At 43.6% G+C, this 17,685-nt stretch overlaps 1 protein-coding gene across 1 annotated transcript; it reads left to right on the top strand.

The window, feature by feature from the left end:
• Window positions 1–1,164: 1,164 nt before the first annotated feature.
• On the top strand, window positions 1,165–16,666 carry des (desmin). Its single transcript, XM_003214983.4, has 9 exons — window positions 1,165–1,809; window positions 6,905–6,965; window positions 8,127–8,222; window positions 8,909–9,070; window positions 9,183–9,308; window positions 10,355–10,575; window positions 11,437–11,480; window positions 14,433–14,515; window positions 15,293–16,666. The coding sequence occupies exons 1-9, from the start codon at window positions 1,256–1,258 to the stop codon at window positions 15,332–15,334; spliced, it is 1,389 nt and encodes a 462-aa protein (XP_003215031.1). The 5' UTR covers window positions 1,165–1,255; the 3' UTR covers window positions 15,335–16,666.
• The last annotated feature ends 1,019 nt before the right edge of the window (window positions 16,667–17,685 follow it).

Here is a 17,685-nt window from a genome sequence, read left to right as displayed (position 1 = left end):
CTTACAATTATGTGTTTTTTTGTTAGTAAATCCAAATGGGAGAGAGAGAAGTGCCCTTGTGTAAGATGAAAGCAGCTCTGCATTTTTGGTAGATTTATAAAAATAATTCTTTTTGGTGGGAAACAGTTGTTTCAGCTGTTGACAAAGAGCAGTGGAGCCTTCTTTCCATTGCAAATACCCACCATCTTCAGGATTGTTACCCTTCCTTATTTCATACCCCTCCTCATGCCCAAGGGAATGTATTTGGACTGAGCAGCTACTGAGTACAGGATACTCTGTTCGTCACTGTGTGCCTTCAAGTTGTTGCCAACTTATGGTGTCTCTAAGGTGAACCTATCACAGGGTTTTCTTGGCAAGATTTGTTCAGCGTGAGTTTGCCCTTGTCTTCTTCATCTGAGAGGATGTGATTTATCCAATGTGGTCCAGTGGGTTTTCATGGCTGAGCAGGGACTCAAACCCTTGTCTTCAGAGACTTACATGGCAAACAGTTCACAAAGTGCTAGGTCTGTTCCCTAGCACTTGGATTGAATAAAGATTTAAATATGCTTCAATTCCTCTGAGATATATTTGTTTAAACTTTTAAATTCCTCTAACAACTTGGCTCCAATCCTACCCACAAGAACTTACTTTCACTGCCCAAACCTTAGTGAGTGTATAAGACAGATTTGAGTGAAGATCTTTCTTTTTACTTGCTATTGTGTGATTCATATGTCCTAATATATACTTTCCTTTCTCTCCTTGTTCTTAGCACATGATTCTCGTGTAGCTGTTTATCACTGAAAATATTTTCCGTTACTGAGAATATCATGTTCCTTCAATGTTCCCTCCTAGCCTCAATCCTTTCACTTTCTAAACCTGTCATTTTCCATATTACCACCTCATTCCTTCTTCATGTTCTTGACCCACCACTGTGGAGGACCAGGGGTATATTACATGCCCACTCCAACAGTCTAGGCCTGGTTGCTGCCAAGCGGAAGACAGCTTTTGCATCCCATGACTCATTTGCTGCCATTTTTCTGTCTGTCTGTCTGTCTGTCTCCCTGCCCCAGCCACAGAACAGATTTCTCACTGAACTGACAGAGGAATCCACAGCTGTTCCAAACTGGGAGCAGAAAGAAGAGGGGAGGGGACAGGCAGATGATGTCAAGACTCAGGGATACAAATAGCCAGCACTCAGATCCTTGTCCCGTCTCCGACTCCTCTCCCAGAGCAGCAGCTGTTATTCTTTCTGCCTCTGTTCCATCCAGCCACCACCATGAGCCAGTCCTACTCCTCCAGCCAGAGGCTCTCTTCATACCGCCGGACCTTTGGTGGGCCTGGCGCAGTCTCACCTTCCTTTCCACGGGCCTCCTTTGGCACCAAGGGCTCCTCTGCTAGCTCCATGTCCTCTCGGGTCTACCAAGTGTCCCGCAGCGCTGCCGCACCCAGTCTCTCCAGTTTCCGAGCCAGCTACTCAGCCCCACTGCGCTCAGCCTACCAGGGGGCTGGGGAACTCCTCGATTTCTCCTTGGCCGATGCCATGAACCAGGAGTTCCTACAGACACGCACCAATGAGAAAGTGGAGCTGCAGGAACTCAATGATCGCTTTGCCAACTACATCGAGAAGGTGCGTTACCTGGAGCAGCAAAATGCGCTCATGGTGGCCGAAGTCAACCGGCTCAAAGGCAAGGAGCCCACGCGGGTGGCTGAGATGTATGAAGAGGAATTGCGAGAGCTGCGGCGGCAGGTGGAGTTGCTGACCAACCAGCGAGCACGTGTCGATGTAGAGAGGGACAACCTGCTGGATGACCTCCAGAAGCTGAAGCAAAGGTGAGACATGCACTTGTTGTCACTAGCTCAAACCTGGCTAAGCACAAACCACCCCGCCTATGCTTCTCTCCTAGTCCTGAACAGTCATTGTATCCCTGTTCTGAATAAACATGGAAGGACTGTAAAGGGCAGATTTATCACCTAGCCCTGTTTCCTTCACTTACCATTGACAAAAACAATGCTACAGCTTATGTAGTACACATGCTAGCTTTTTTCCATGGCCTCAGAGAGTATGCTTTGGGGTATTTTTCATCCTAGTGCTGTACATTTTTCTCCAAGCTCCTCTGCTCCAGAGCTGTCATCTCCATCTCCATCTTGCCAGTCCCTGCCTGAGGCCCCTTTTAGGCAACTCTCCTCCACCCTTTGAGATGGAGTGAAGCATCTTGTCTTTTTGCAGAGCTGACCCAAGGGCCCCAATTGGACACTTCAAAGACTTCATGTTCTAGGGCTGAGCATATTCCAGACAACTTGGCAATTGTTCTACTGAAGCACTGCAAAATATCCCCTCCATTCAATGCTGTGGTAGTCCCCCCTTTCCCCAGATATCATTGGCCAGCAACTCCCTCATCATTGGCTATTCTTACCAGGGCTGATGGGAGTAACCACTCAAACAGAAGTTGGATGGGCATACTCTCCACCCCCAATGTAAAGGCCCCAGGACTCATGACAAGTTACTTATTCTTAGAACAAAGTGCAGGATGGAGCTATTTTCCCTGCCATACCAACCCCTTGTCTTACACTTTCTTTTCTGTCTATTTATAATGTTCATAAACTTAATAAAGACAGGACAGCCATTCTAAAGGGCAGTTCATTTTTTAAAAAGTGTCTTCAGATTTTAATATAAGAATTTCAGCATAAGAATATAGAACAATGTTCTCTGAATTCATCATCGGATTTGGTTTTCATTTTAAAGACTCGATGCACCTTCGAGACCACATCATCTGTTTCCCCTGCAAACCTTCCCCATCTTCTTTCATTAGATTAAGGGGAGAGAGTTGAACTTTATGGACAGCTGACTATAGCAAACCATGCGGGGGTCATATCAGACACTGAGATTTACTCATGGAAATGTATCTAGCTTGAATTCCCACCTAATGGTGCTTGCTCTGCTCTCTCCTTGTTCATGGCAAAAGGGGAAGAAAGGTCTTTAAGCTATTTGATGCTAATAGCTGCTTATAGGTTCTTATCAGATCACTTTTTGACCTTTCTTTTTGGTAAGCTAAACAGATGGATGTTCTTACTCTTAAGCTTGTCACTCTCAAGGCCTTTCCCCATTTACTGTTTCTGTTTATATCCTTGCTCTGCCATTGAGCCCCTGACTTGTTCAGGACTGATCAGCTTTGGGTTTCCTTAAACATGAACATGATAATGAACTGCCTCAGAAGATTGGTGTAATCACAACTAAATGAAATAGGAAAAATTTGCTATTTTTACTCTGAGGGATGGGGTTGGGTTAGAGCTCTTCTAAAAAAATCATTTCCAGGCTGATACAACGAATGTGTACACAAATATCAGCAGATGACAGCAAAATTAGATTTTAGGCTGTTGTTACTAGTTATGAATTATACTTGAACAGGTATACCATAGTTATATAAGTGTTACCACCTTGTTTTTAGTTACATTTATATCTCAGTTTTTCTCCAATTAGATTAATGAGATTATATGCCACTTGTCTGTATTTTGTCCTTGCCACAACCCTGTAAAGTAGGCTAGGGTGAAAGAGAGTCTCTAGCTAAAGTAGAGCTCTCAAGTCCAAGTATAACATTCTAGCCACTACACCACTGACACTCTTATCAAGGACTTAAAAAAACCCCGTATGTTTATTTCCGGGTATTATGACCTCTAACATCTCTGCAGAACAGAATTATTGAGAAGGAGCCTCCTGCGCCTCCTTTCTCTCTAAAGGTGAATCTACACTGCAGATGTAATGCAGTTTGACACATTTTAAATGCCATAGCCAAACTAGAAATACCAGAGTTACACAGCAATGAGCCACAGCAGTTCAAGCAGTGTCAAAATGCATTCATTCTGTAGTGTAGATGTACTCTAATTCAGGCTGTTCTCCAAGCTTCTCTATTATCTAGGGCTGGTTTTGTAAACTCGGTGGAAGTGGTCCCTTTTAAAAAGCATAGCTCACTTTCCTTTCTCTGCATTTGGAAGAGATTTATTCCTTTAAAAGCATCATAGAACACAGGATGTGAAGAAAAGGCAGCTATGTTAGCAGAGAAATTCAGCCACTGGAAAAGCCACATTGATAGTACTAATGGATGTCATAGGGGTTGTATACCAATGGGGAAAACTGAGGACCCTCATGATTATCCCTCAACTGAAGGAGTCAAAATAACTGATAGCGATAACAGAGTGCCTGTAATACCCCTTTCTGACCATAGTGAGCATTGGAAGAAACAGAGACCCCTTCCACACAGCTGTATAAAATCCCACATTATCTTGAACTGGGTTATATGGCAGTGTGGACTCAGATAATCCAGTTCAAAGCAGATATTGTGGGATTTTCTGCCTTGATACTCTGTGTTATATGGTTGTTTGGAAGATCCCAGAGAAGGAGAATAAAGCCAAGCACAAGCCAAGAGTCATCACCAAACAAATGAGGCATGGACCCTTTAACTCCCTGCTTCTCCTTTCACTTTTCTGAGTAGCAATGGTTCCTGGGTGGTGATATTATGATACAGTAGATCTAAGATTGAGGCCCCTTCCACACAGCTGCATTAAAATCCCACATCATTTGCTTTGAACTGGGTTATATGGCAGTGTGGACTCAGATAACCCAGTCCAAAGCAGATATTGTGGGGTTTTCTGCCTTGAGATTCTGGGTTATATGGCTGTGTGGAAGGGCTCTGAGTGGGTTTACTAATATTGCATATTAGAAAACTAGGCTCCGGAAGGAGAATGATACTGACATCCTCCTTCAGGAATAAATGGCCTAGTTTTCAGCCTTGTGGCAATGGACAGGCTCGGGGTCTGGCATTTCTTCTCTGGATATAGGACTCTTGTGATAGACAAGACAAGCTGGACACAGCAGGAATGGTAATCTAGCAAGGCTGGGCCCCACGGACAGGAAGTTTCGACATTTCAGAAGGGAAGGGAAGAAGAAATCCTGTCAGAGGATCCCAGGGAGCAAAAACCTCTTCTCATGGTGCACTGGATTGCTTCCTGGATCCTAGAATCATCATTGCAGACCTTGTTTTGTAAGGCCAAAGGCAAACCGGGCCTTTTGCTTGAGGGCTTTATATTTCTGACAGTGCCAACCTATAGGACAAAATAAATGCATAAATGTATTTGCATGTCATCTTTTTTTTTTAATTCCACTGGGAATGACTGCAAATCAGTTCATTGAGAGTTGATTGCAATCACAGAAGCAGTGTGTTCCCTTCCTTGCTATCATCTTGCAGTGTTTGTCCCCCCTCCCACGCAGAAAGAAAGTGAGTGGGGATTAGACAAGAATCCTGTGTGAAAGAAGATTGTCATTGCAAGCCCTGGCATTATTAAAGTTTATTAAAGTTTTCAGCCATAATGAGAGCTTGCTGGCACTGTGCACCTTGTAGAATCTAGGGCTCAAGCCTTTCACAAGAGAGAGACATAAGATAGCAGGCAGGTGTGGAGTTTAATAGACAGGGAGAAAAAGCTAGTGACAGAAGAGGATGACACACAGAAATATGCTAGGAATTGAGTTCCAGTGCTCTTTGTATCCAGCGCTCTACAGCTATAGGTTGGCTTTAATGGCCAAGCAAACCTTGTAAGGTAGTGATAATGAGATAGACTATGCACTGGAGGCCTTCAAAGCACTGGCAGCTGGTCCGTGGAGATGTTCAAGCACAAAGTAGTTACTAATGGGTGCAAATAGGGTGCCGTACTCTCCAACATTTCACAGATGAAAACCAGGACACATGTGGCCAAGCAACATGGTCAAGAAGGCCAGAGAAGCTGGGAGGGGCTGCATCAGTTTGCTCTTAGCTGTTTTTACAAGGAAGGACAAGGTTCTGTCCTTTCCTTTCAACCCGGCTGAATTAATCGAGTGAAAATTACTTTTGCAGTTTGAACTCAGGGCCCTTCTACACAGCCATGTAACCTAGAATATCAAGGCAGAAAATCCCACATTATCTGAGAGTGGATGCAGATCACACAGTTCTAAGCAGGTATTGTGGGATTTTCTGCCTTGATATTCTGGGATATTGGGCTATGTGGAAGGGCCCTGTGTCCACACTGCCATATATTCCAGTTCAAAGCAGATAATGTGGAATTTTATTCATCTGTGTGGAAGGGGCTTCAGTTTGCACCAATGGAAGCAAGCTGAGTACAAAAGCAGAAAGCAGAAGGTGCCATTTTAAAGCCAGCTTAAAAATGGGACAGCAGAGGAGTAATTAGGACAGAACCTTGTCCTTCCTTGTAAACTTTGTAAATTTTACAAGGTTTCCTTGTAAACCTTGTAAATTGAGACAGTTGGAGGGCATGGGTGCTAATCCCTGGCACGTTGGGGAGAAATACCCTGCTAGTCCCCCTTTGAGGATTAGATATAAGGGGAGTTAGAAATGCCTGGAACGCCACCCTCTCTCTGGGCATCTAGCAGCTCAGTTGCATTCCACCTGCCACCATCATGTCACACAGACACTAATTCCAGATATCCTAGACTGGGCGAGGGACCATTACTATTCCTTTGAATATAGGGGAAAGAGGCTCTCTCCCAGCTAACATTCTTCTTTCTCCTTCGCAGGCCTCTAGCTGTTGCCCTAGATGTAGCAGTAAGCCTCTGTTACCCTAAAAGGGAAAGGGGGAGAGAGAGTGTGTTATCCATCTGTGAGCTCATGCCTTTGTGCTTGAGCTTTGACTAAAACAGGCAATGAGAAGACATGTTCCTTCGCTCTCTCAGTCTGGCTCCCAGCCAGATCTCACTCAACTCCCAGAATTCAGGAGAATTGCCCATTCTAGATACAGATAGTAGCCCTGCGGTTTGGAGCAAGTTAGTCGCAGATTTCAGGCTTGGGTGGAGTAAAGGACACAGGGCTGCAAGTGTCTTTGCTGGTTTGTCTAGCTTTCTGTCTGACACCTTCTTCCCAATTGTTCTGCCTCACTTTCACAGGCTGCAGGAAGAGATTCATCTCAAAGAAGAAGCAGAGAACAACCTAGCCGCTTTCAGAGCTGTAAGTTCAGACCTTGGCTCTATTGCTGTATACATTTGTGAGGCTAAATGGTCGTTTTAAGAAAAGCAGCACAAGTCCTTGCTGTATCCAAAATCACTGATCCCTGTTTCTGAATTATATAAGTTTCTTAGATTCACAAAAGCTAAAAAGAAAGTAGCCTGCTGAAAAGGTACTACATACCACTTCTTCCTCGCCTTTTGATCACCATCGCCAATCTTAAATTAAGTGCTGGCCTTGAATTAAAGCAATGCTGTTTTAACACGCCCCTCCAAATTAGGCCTGCATTTTTGTTTGACGTGGTTGGCTGCCTGTGTTATATCTAAGTGGATATTTTCCCACTCATTTCAGAGTGTCAATAGCCAGGCATGTATTATTTTCTCATAGAAAGAATAATAGAGCCATAGTAAAGGTAAAGGTTTCCCCTTGCCTTTAAGTCTAGTCGAGCCCGACTCTGGGAGGTGGTGCTCATCTCCATTTCTAAGCCAAAGAGCCAGCATTGTCCGTTGATGCCTCCTAGGTCATGTAGCCAACATGATTGCATGGAGTGTCATTATCTTCCCCCTGAAGCATTATCTATTTATCTAATCACATTTGCATGTTTTTGAACTGCTAGGTTGGCAGAAGCTGGGGCTAACAATGGGAGCTCACCCAATCCCACCGACCTTTGGGTCAGCAAGTTCTGTAGCTTAGCAGTTTAACTCACTGTGCCACTGCAGCTGTAGTATCATATAAATTGGAAGGGGCCTCAGGAGCCATCTAGTCCATACTCCTGCTCAATGCTGGATCTGTAGTTATTCTTCTCTCCTCCATTTCAGCTTCTTGCCACCATTTTGAACCTGTCAGCTGTGGTTTACTTGGAATCACAGGGATTAATGTTAGTTAATAAATGGGTGTCTGCTTCCTGTTAAAGAGTCATGAGAATTGGCCTAGAGTGGTGGGTCTTCCCACACACTTCCTGGCCTTTCAAGAGCTTCCTACATGGTTTCAATTATTGGCCAGTTTCCCTGGCCGTGTAGGCTGGAGAGGGCAGTGACCACAGCTTCATGATCTATTCAGAGGCGCATCCTTTAGGAGAAGCTTAGCTTCTCTTTTTCCAGCAGCAAAGGCTAAATGACATCAATTGCCACTAAAGTCTTTCTTTCCTTTTTTCTGCCACCAAAGGATGTTGATGCAGCCACTCTGGCACGAATTGACCTTGAGAGGCGCATTGAATCATTGCAAGAAGAAATTGCATTCCTCAAAAAGGTGCACGAAGAGGTAAGTGCATACTTCTGACTGCCTTTGTGGTTCAATACCTCTGACAGTGAGGGCTACTAGAAAGGAGCGTGTGGCAAATCGGAAGTGGTAGAGCATTTAGGAGTAGTGTGATTCAGTAACAATGAATGCTGGGATTTTCATGTCACAAAGGAACATTTTTGAATCCAAAGGTTGAATTTAGTTTCAAAGACGTTCTTGGAAGCTACATTCTCCTGCCGTGGTTCTGGGTCTCCAGGTGTTTTGGCCTTCAGTTCCCAGAAATCCTAACAGCTGGTAAACTGGCTAGGATTTCTGGGAGTTGTAGGCCAAAACACCTGGGGACCCACAGGTTGAGAATCACTGATCTAGTGGTAACCAGGGCCAAAGCAAAAGGGTGGGGTCAAAAATAACATTATACATTAGCTTACACTTTTCACTGCCAGTCACTAAGTACTGTAACCTTTTAGAATTGGGTTACAATTTATATACAAGCTGGAAAGGGACAAATGATGATCTAATCAGGAAGAATCAATTGGAACCCCAAGTCACATTTAACCCAACAGCCTCAAATAATCCATGTCTGTATTGCAAGAAGGAAAGATTCAGGCAAAAATGGAGTATAGTAGTGGTACCAAGGTTATATATAATCATGCTTGGACATTTTTAGTATTCTCTTGCTGACCTCATACTGGCTTTGACTCCTCCAGGAAATCCGAGAATTGCAATCACAGCTTCAAGAACAGCAAATCCAGGTTGAGATGGATGTATCGAAGCCAGACCTGACAGCAGCACTTCGTGATATCCGTGCCCAGTATGAGACTATTGCTGCAAAGAACATCTCTGAGGCTGAGGAATGGTATAAGTCCAAGGTAGGAATGACCTACATTGGCTAGTGGATCTGAGGAAGGTTTGTGATAGCCATTCAATACAAAACTGAACTTATGTTCCATCTGCTCTCACTTCAATTTTTTCTGCATAAAGGTGTCTGACCTGACCCAGGCAGCGAATAAGAACAATGATGCTCTGCGCCAAGCCAAGCAGGAGATGATGGAGTACCGGCACCAGATCCAGTCATACACCTGTGAGATTGACGCACTCAAGGGCACGGTGAGGTGCTATGCCACGTTAATGCTTGGCATTAGGTTTAAGAATCCAATAATTTTACATCGATTCCCCCCCCCCCCAAAAAAAAACCCCTAAAAAGCATTTAGGTACTATTGTGTGGTACAGCTGCTGCTCCAAATTTCTCAGGACATCAAAGCCTATAAAATGTGTACTTTGTATGGATGAGGATCCAAGTTCCATCATGACATCTTCAGTAAAAAAAAGATCACATAAAGCCACAGACACAAGAATTTATCCCAGTCACAAAAGCAAAAACTGGTATAGATGCAGCTTTCTTCCAACATTGTGTTGGATGGGAGCTGGAGTCCAAAATATATGGTGGGCACCATGTATGGTGGACACCACAAGACGAGGTGGGTAATAAATAAATGATGATGAAAAAGGCTGGTCTGAAAAACTGAATCATCATTAGGTAATTTCCTTGTGCATTCCATTTCTTGAATTCAATATAGAAAAAAAGTTCCTCCTTTCTCATAGGCTACAAAATTGCTCATCTCTGGGCGAAAACTGTAGCCTCTTGGATCCTAGTCTCCTCCTCATTGTCCTGACCCCATTTTTCCCTATTTACACTGGATCTACCCTGTATCCCAGGATCTGATCCCAGATTATCTTCTTATCTCAGATTATCTAGCAGTTAGACTCATATAATTCAGTTCAAAGTAGATAATCTGGGATCAGATCCTGGGATATAGGGAAGTATAGATCCAGTCTCCAATTTAGTTCTTTCATCTCCTTGTTGATCCAAAATGGCTGCTGCTCTTCTGTGAAGTCACAATTTTGAACAGATGAAAATAGCTAGAGGAAGCTTGAAAAATACTGTTACATACCCTCTATATCAGAATTTGTAAAAGTTACTTTTTTGGATTACATCCTTAAGTCCCTTCTGCAGTGGAGCTTTTCTTTTTGCTAAGGATTTTTTTGTTTTGATATTCTGGGAGTTTTAGTAAAAAAAGCTTTTCCAAGTTTTGGCCTATACATATACAAGCACATCGAGAGTTTGAATGGCTGAGTTCTCCATTTCCTTCTAGAACGATTCTTTGATGAGGCAGATGCGGGAGATGGAGGAACGCTTTGCTGGAGAGGCCGGCACTTATCAGGACACGATCCAGAGGCTTGAAGAGGAGATCCGACACTTGAAGGATGAGATGGCACGGCACCTGCGCGAGTATCAGGACCTGCTCAATGTCAAGATGGCTCTTGATGTTGAGATTGCTACTTACCGCAAGCTGCTGGAGGGTGAAGAAAGCAGGTGACTGTTGGTGTACATTTATATATGTTTTATAAGGTGATGGCTTATTGCTGGGACAGTTTGATAGGAAGCATACATTTGGAACTGCAGGCAGCAAATTTTGAGAATCTGGCCATAAGTTCTTAGCATGGAGCAAAGGCCCAGTGCAATTCTTGTGTTTGGTAATAGCAAGAGAGTAGCCCAAATATACTGTCCTTTTTTCAGTGTCAGCTGATAAGTCTGATTCCCCACTGTGAGAAGAAATGGTGCAGTTAATCTCTCAGGGTACATCTTTGTGTTGAGCATTTTGGTCTTCTGAGGCCCTTATTTCATGATGCTACTGAATAAAGGTGGAGCCTCCAGTGGCTCAGCGGGTTAAACCTCTGAGCTGCTGACCTTGCTGATCGAAAGGTTGGTGGTTCAAATCCGGGGAGTGGGGTGAGCTCCCGCTGTTAGCCCCAGCTTCTGTCAATCTAGCAGTTCAAAAACATGTAAATGTGAGTAGATCAATAGGTACCACTCCAGAGGGAAGGTAACGGCACTCCATGCAGTCATGCTGGCCACATTACCTTGGAAGTTGTCTACGAAAAACTCTGGCTCTTCGGCTTAGAAATGGAGATGAGCACCAAACCCCAGAGTCGGACATGGCTAGACTTAATGTTAGGGGAAAACCTTTACCTTTACCTACTAAATAAGGCGAGAATGCACAGTTGCTGAAATTATGAGAAGGCTGGAACAAAACAGTATTTCCATAGGCAAGCAAAAAGAGCACAGTGTATTCTGGTTCAGATAGGCAAGAGGACTTTTAAATCGTTACGCTGAGTACAGGAAGGAAGGCACCAAGAGCTGGACTAACTTTTCCTTCCCTTATTTTTCATGCAGAATTTCTCTTCCCATCCAAACCTTTTCTGCCATCAACTTCCGAGGTAAGTGGATTTTTTGGCCTGCATATGCAGAGACTAGTCTTTTTGTCTCTCTATTTCTGACAGTTACCATAAAACAAGAGCAGAACAGCACTTGGGAATCAAACACAATAATCAATTTAGGTCACATCAAATGAGGGCAGAATGACTTATTTGGTGCAAACCACACTCTTCTCCTTTTCCTGCCTCTCTCTCTCCCCTCCCCCCCCCCCCCCCCCAAACTTCATAAGCTGCTTTTTGGAAAGAAAATATCGGATGAGAGCCATTTTGAAGGAGAAATGAGTGCGCTTTCCCCTTGCAGACGATGCCTCCCACAACAAACCTCCTTCTCCAAATGGAGTTCTAAAAATACGTTTGCCTTTTTGCAAGAGATATAGATGCCTGAAACTCCTTAAGTGGAAAAATGTTGGGTATTCAAATGGGGCAGGGGGTGGGAAGCTACACACTGCAATCAACATAAAAATACAGAAATACAATACCATGTATATCTGTGTGTTTTAAAGGGAGGCAGGGGGAAGATCAAATCCTCTCCTTCTACTTCTCTGTTGCTAAACTCCCACTCCAAAGCTGCTTTTCTGTACAAGAAGACAGCAGAACTAATGTGTTATAAATAGCAGCATCTTGTTGTTAACTATAACAATTTACCCCTTCCCGGTTTTTTTCAGGGTGGGGATAATGGGAGAGCACTATTGCCCCTACTTAAGTAACACAATGAAAGGGGAGAGGGCAAATATTCAAGATTAGCCATGTTGATCAGGCATCAAAATATAACAAAATACAACATCCGTAAGCAGGGATACCTTTTGTGGGCCAACAACCTTGCTTTTGTGTGTGTAAAATTTGCAAGGTAGTTACTTTCTGGGTTGTTGTGAGTTTTCCGGGATGTATGGCCATGTTCCCGAAGCATTTTCTCCTGATGTTTCATCCATATCTATGGCAGGCATCCTCAGAAGTTATGAGGGATACTGGAAACTGAACAAGGGAGATTTATGTATCTGTGGAAGATCCAGTGTGGGAAAAAAACTCTTTTCTGTTGGAGGCCAGTTTGATTGTTGCAATTAATCACCTTGCCATTCAGCAGACAAGAGTTCTTTCTCCCACCCTGGACCTTCCAACAGATCTCATAACCTCTGAGTTTCCAACAGATCTCACAACCTCTGAGGATGCCTGCCATGGATGTGGCCGAAACGTCAGTAGAGAATGCTTCTGGAACATGGCCATACAGCTTGGAAAACTCACAACAACCCAGTGATTCCAGCCAGGAAAGCCTTCGATAACACACAATTCCTTTTTCGTTATTTTAATGGCATTTTCAAAGGCATTTGAATGTAATTGTTCAAATTTTATTCCGTTCTTCTATTGATCCTAAGTTGTTTTTTAAAGGAACAAAAAAGTGATATGCAATGAATAACACAACGATTTACATTTTAAAAAAGAACGTAGTGTTTACAATGATTCTATGATTCAGTAATGAATTATTTATTTGAGTTTTGCAATGTGTTATGTAACAAATTGTTTTTCAAAACTCATTTTAAGCTCTGTAGCCTTGTCACATGCATCCATACACAAAAAAACCTTCCAAAAACCAACACAATTAAAATCCAAGATCATCACTTCATTTAAAAGTGAATATCAAACAACAATATGTTATCATGCATAGAAATTATATTGCAAAGATTGAGATTATATAGTCTTCCCTAAATTGCATCAGAAAATTAATAACAAGAGTCTACGGCACACATTAAAAGGAGCCCCCGGTGGCACAGCATATTAAAGCACTGAGCTGCAGAACTTGCTGACCGAAAGATCGCAGGTTCGAATCCTGGGAGCGGAGTGAGCACCTGTTGCTAGTCCCAGCTTCTGCCAACCTAGCAGTTCGAAAACATGCAAATATGAGTAGATTAATAGGTACTGCTCCAGCGGTAAGGTAACGGCGCTCCATGCAGTCATGCCGGCCACATGACCTTGGAGGTGTATACAGACAACACCGGCTCTTTGGCTTAAAAATGGAGATGAGCACCAATCCCCAGAGTCGGACACGACTGGACTTAATGTCAGGAGAAAACCTTTACCTTTTACCTACAGCACACATTAATCCAATGAGATTTAGGCTCTTTATCCAACACAGTCTTCTTCCTGGGAAACCTGTCGACAATAGGTTGCCCAAAGATTTTGTTTGGGAAATATTCAAACACAGATCATTGCAGCTCTTGCAATTCCACCACTGACTTCAAGCTTTGTTTTGGCTGCTGCAGAAGCATCCAACAGAGGAAACAGCAGAGCCTGGGGATGATTTGATTTGGCACAAATGGCTTTCAGCAATGAGTGATATATTGATTGAGGAGGGCATTTCCTGGTATGTGTTGTGACCATGGCACCTGTTTCCCTCCCATTTTTGGACACTATTTATGAGAAAGTACTAAGAAGGACAATTATCTGGAAATGTGCTCCAAAAACACATGTAACAATGTGTGTGGCTGAGGCCCCTTGCACACAGCTGAATAAAATCTCACATTTTCTGCTTTGAACTGGAATATATGACAGTATGGACTCAGCTAACCCAGTTCAAAGCAGATATTGTGGGATTTTCTGCCTTGATATTCTGGGTTATATGGCTGTGTGGAAGGGCCCTGAGATATATCCAGAAGTCTACTAAGTGTTATCCAGTATTTGCATCAAAGTGGTGAAAAGGCACTTGCATCAGCATCTTATGTGTGTGTACACATGTAAAAATGCAAAAGCCAAGGCATGTGGGACCCCAGAAGGGGGAAAAAATTAAAAATCTGGAGAGGAGCAATACCTTTTATTAAAATATATCACAATATAATGAAATCTTCATCAAGTCTGATATAACACAAAACTCTATTTTTGCTGATTGTGGTTCCTCCTATTTACTTTTATCTCCCCACTCCAAGCCCTACAGTTCCTCAGTTGATACATCTTTCTTCCCTACAGAAACTAGTCCAGAGCAACGGAGCTCTGAGGTCCACACTAAGAAAACCGTGACCATCAAAACCATTGAGACACGTGATGGGGAGGTGAGTGGGCATGTTTGGGGAAGTGAAGGGGTAAGTTTGCAAGCGTGAAGGAGATGTGATTTGGAAGCCAAATGGGTAAATCTGTGAATAGACCAGGAAAGTGCCCTTGAACTCTAGATCCTGTTCTTGTCCTCTGGAAGAGAGAACAGCTGACTCTTGATGTCAGACCTATTAATGCTGTAATATAGAGAGATGTGAGATCAACTTTCACTTTCTCCTGTAGCTATGAAATAGGAATATGACTATGAAGAAAATTGCAAATTTTCAGTAAATTATTAAAGCACCGGGTGAAATGAGATTCTCCCAGTCTGCACTGGCCACATTAAAAAGGCACAGCTATTCCCTGCATGGAGAGCACCATGGTATATTTATTTTCCATGTAGTTATTACAGGTGAGGAGCCTTCTAAAAGAAAACAAGTGCCAATCCTAATTCAGTGCTAACATGGCTGGATACTCAGGGATTGTAAGAATTAAGGCCCCAGAAAACTGAGCTTTCACAGTGGAAGCATCTGTCAGCTTTGATTTTTCTCTCATTCAGACTTCCTAAAAACCGTTCTTTCCCATCTCACATATTTGTAAGTTTCAGTAAGTACTAAACTAAAACATTGAAATGACATTTTAACCCATCCCTGACTGTATTGCAGTATTAGAGAATAGGATGACAATAGGTGAGACACAGTGGGAGTAGGTGTAAGGCCAAGCTAATTTACAAGTAGGCACAGAGGATCTGAGGTAGCCAAGGTTCCTCTTAATCTTCTCTCTCTCCCACTTTGCAGGTGGTCAGCGAAGCCCTGCAACAGCAACATGAGATGCTGTAAATCCTGTCACCCCCCAGCGAGGCAACTGGCCCATCTAAACCCTCTTCCTCCCACACGCAACGACCTAGTAGTCCGGCTCCCACATACTCTCCTGCACACCCACTGCTCTGTGACAACACCAGGGGAGAGTCTCACACACTCAGCCATACGTGTGGGAGACTCCCTGCTCCCAGTGCCCCAAATCCCTCTCTCCGTCTGCTCCTCTTCTTCTCTACCTTTTCTGGAAAACAAGGAGGGGAAGAGGACCGAAAGAGAGGCACAGCTGTGTGTGTGCATATGTGTATCTGTATGTGTGCATGTGTTGACTGGGGGAGGGGGATGCTTCCTGCTACTATAGGAATGGAAGCTCTGATTATTGCCTGCACATAGACCTTCCCCCTCTCCCTCCATGAATACATTTCTGCATGTATTGTCCCACATTAATGTGCCTTGGCACCCTTGTGTAGCTTCATTCGCAACCTGAGCACAGGTGCACACCCCCTGATCCCTTAGAGTCCTCCCACTGCAACATAAATGGGGCTGGTCTGCAGGCCATGGAGGGACAGGGAAGAAGGGGAGGACAGTGGGTGATGCCGAGAGAATGAGGATGAGCCAATTGCCCAGCCTTGCTTTGGGGACCAAAGCCATGGAAGATCTCTGCCTACCTGCCCCCCTCCTGTTGGAGCAGGACTCCTTCCATGGGGTTGGTGGTGGGGTTGTATCTATATCTTCAAGGAATGCCTGTCCCTGCAGCTTGCTATCTTAGACAAAAGTTTGCTCTGCCACCTTATGTGTAGGTTCCTTCCAATGCATGGGGCAGAGATTGGGAATTCCCAGAAGCGGCAGATGCATCCACTAAAAGAGGTTCCTTTGCCTTGAGTAAGATGATGACGACGACAACAACAATAACAATAACAATAATAATATACTTTATTTGTAGCCCACTCTATCTCCCCAAGGGAATTGCCTAGGGTAGAAGGCTTGGACTATTCACAGACTAATCACTTCCCTCCTGCTGCAGAGAAAAGCTCCTAGTATGGGAGAGGGACATTTAGGATCACCAAGGACAGACAAAGGACCTCGGGGCAGATGCATCCACTAGAACAGGTCCTCCTGCCTTGAGTATTATCCCCGTCCCACAGGGATAGCTGAAAGGGACTTTTTAAAAGTCTTGTGGGAGTTGGACAAGAGAAGGAACTAGCAGGTGATGGATATGGGGGAGAGAGAGGGAGCGAGAAAGTTTGTGTATTTGAGTGAAAAGAGAAGATGGAGAGAGACTGTCTGTCCCCTGCCCCTCCCACCTCAAAACATAACCTGCTCTGCCAAGTGATTAATAAACTATGGAGCACAAAACCTGCTGTTATTTTTTCTTTTCCTCTCCTTGGCTGGACCATCTATGACCTATTCTACTCAACCGCATACATGATTTAATAACAATAATGGTAAAAAATGGATTTTGTGATATCTAACCTAAAAAGGCCTTCTTTGCTTTCAGTATATGCTCAAATATAGGATGTCTTGGCAACTGCAGATGTCAAAATGATTTAGACCAGTGGTTCACAACCTGTGGGCCGGGGCTCAGTGGTGGGCCATGAGACCTAAAATAAGGCCTGAGAGACATGCAGGGACAATTGGTGCTGGGACCTGTTCCTGGGGTTATTTGAGGTTCTGATTCAGAAAATTGCACTGGATAGACCACATCAACTCTAGATTATTAAGTATGTTTTTCTGCAGGCAAGCAGATGGCAACTACTGGATGGTATTTGTTCTGTATCAGAAACTAGAGCTGATATGGTTTATCCAAATGCAGTTTGCTGAATCAGCACCCCAAATAACCAAATCTAAAGTTGACCAAAAACTGATTTGTAAGCCTTTTTGTACTAATGTTTGAGAGTGGTCCCTGATCAAAAGAAAAGTTGGGAACCACTAATTTAGACCAATGCTCCCTAAGCCATCTGACAAAGGGGCGGCGGAGCAGCAAAGTTTTTCCCCAGTGTCCCAGGAAGGAACTAGCACCCTTTTTGTTCCAATTAGCCAGAACCATTTCATTCTGTTGTAGAAAGTTTCTGTAGACCAACAGGCTACAGCTCATGGACCAGCATCAGTCCATGGACTACTAGTGTTTAGGAACATTGAGCTAGACTACATGTCTTAATAAACCACAAACATAACTTGAGTCAATGGTATGAAACAGTGCAAAAAAGCCCATGCAATCCTACACTACAGAAATGTCATTATGTTCTAATTTGTTCAGAATATTGCTACTATTTTTGGACACTGAATTTTAACAAAGCTATCAATAACATGGAGCATGACCAGAGACGAGATGGTAAGAAGTCAAGACTTATGGCAAATGGCTGTGGCAGCTGTAT

Source organism: Anolis carolinensis, chromosome 1, assembly GCF_035594765.1.
Source record: "Anolis carolinensis isolate JA03-04 chromosome 1, rAnoCar3.1.pri, whole genome shotgun sequence".
In the NCBI taxonomy this organism is placed as follows: domain Eukaryota; kingdom Metazoa; phylum Chordata; class Lepidosauria; order Squamata; family Dactyloidae; genus Anolis; species Anolis carolinensis.
The sequence above is the reverse complement of the archived record's forward strand: the minus strand, read 5'-3'. Positions and strand labels throughout refer to the sequence as shown.

What these genes read in the sequence shown, in the direction of transcription:
- des (XM_003214983.4), top strand. Translation starts at nt 1,256, where the DNA reads ATGAGCCAGTCCTACTCCTCCAGCCAGAGGCTCTCTTCATACCGCCGG. An exon ending in ACCTAGCCGCTTTCAGAGCT is followed by an intron (nt 6,966 to 8,126) that starts GTAAGTTCAGAC and finishes CTGCCACCAAAG; the next exon opens with GATGTTGATGCAGCCACTCT. An exon ending in TTCTGCCATCAACTTCCGAG is followed by an intron (nt 11,481 to 14,432) that starts GTAAGTGGATTT and finishes TCTTCCCTACAG; the next exon opens with AAACTAGTCCAGAGCAACGG.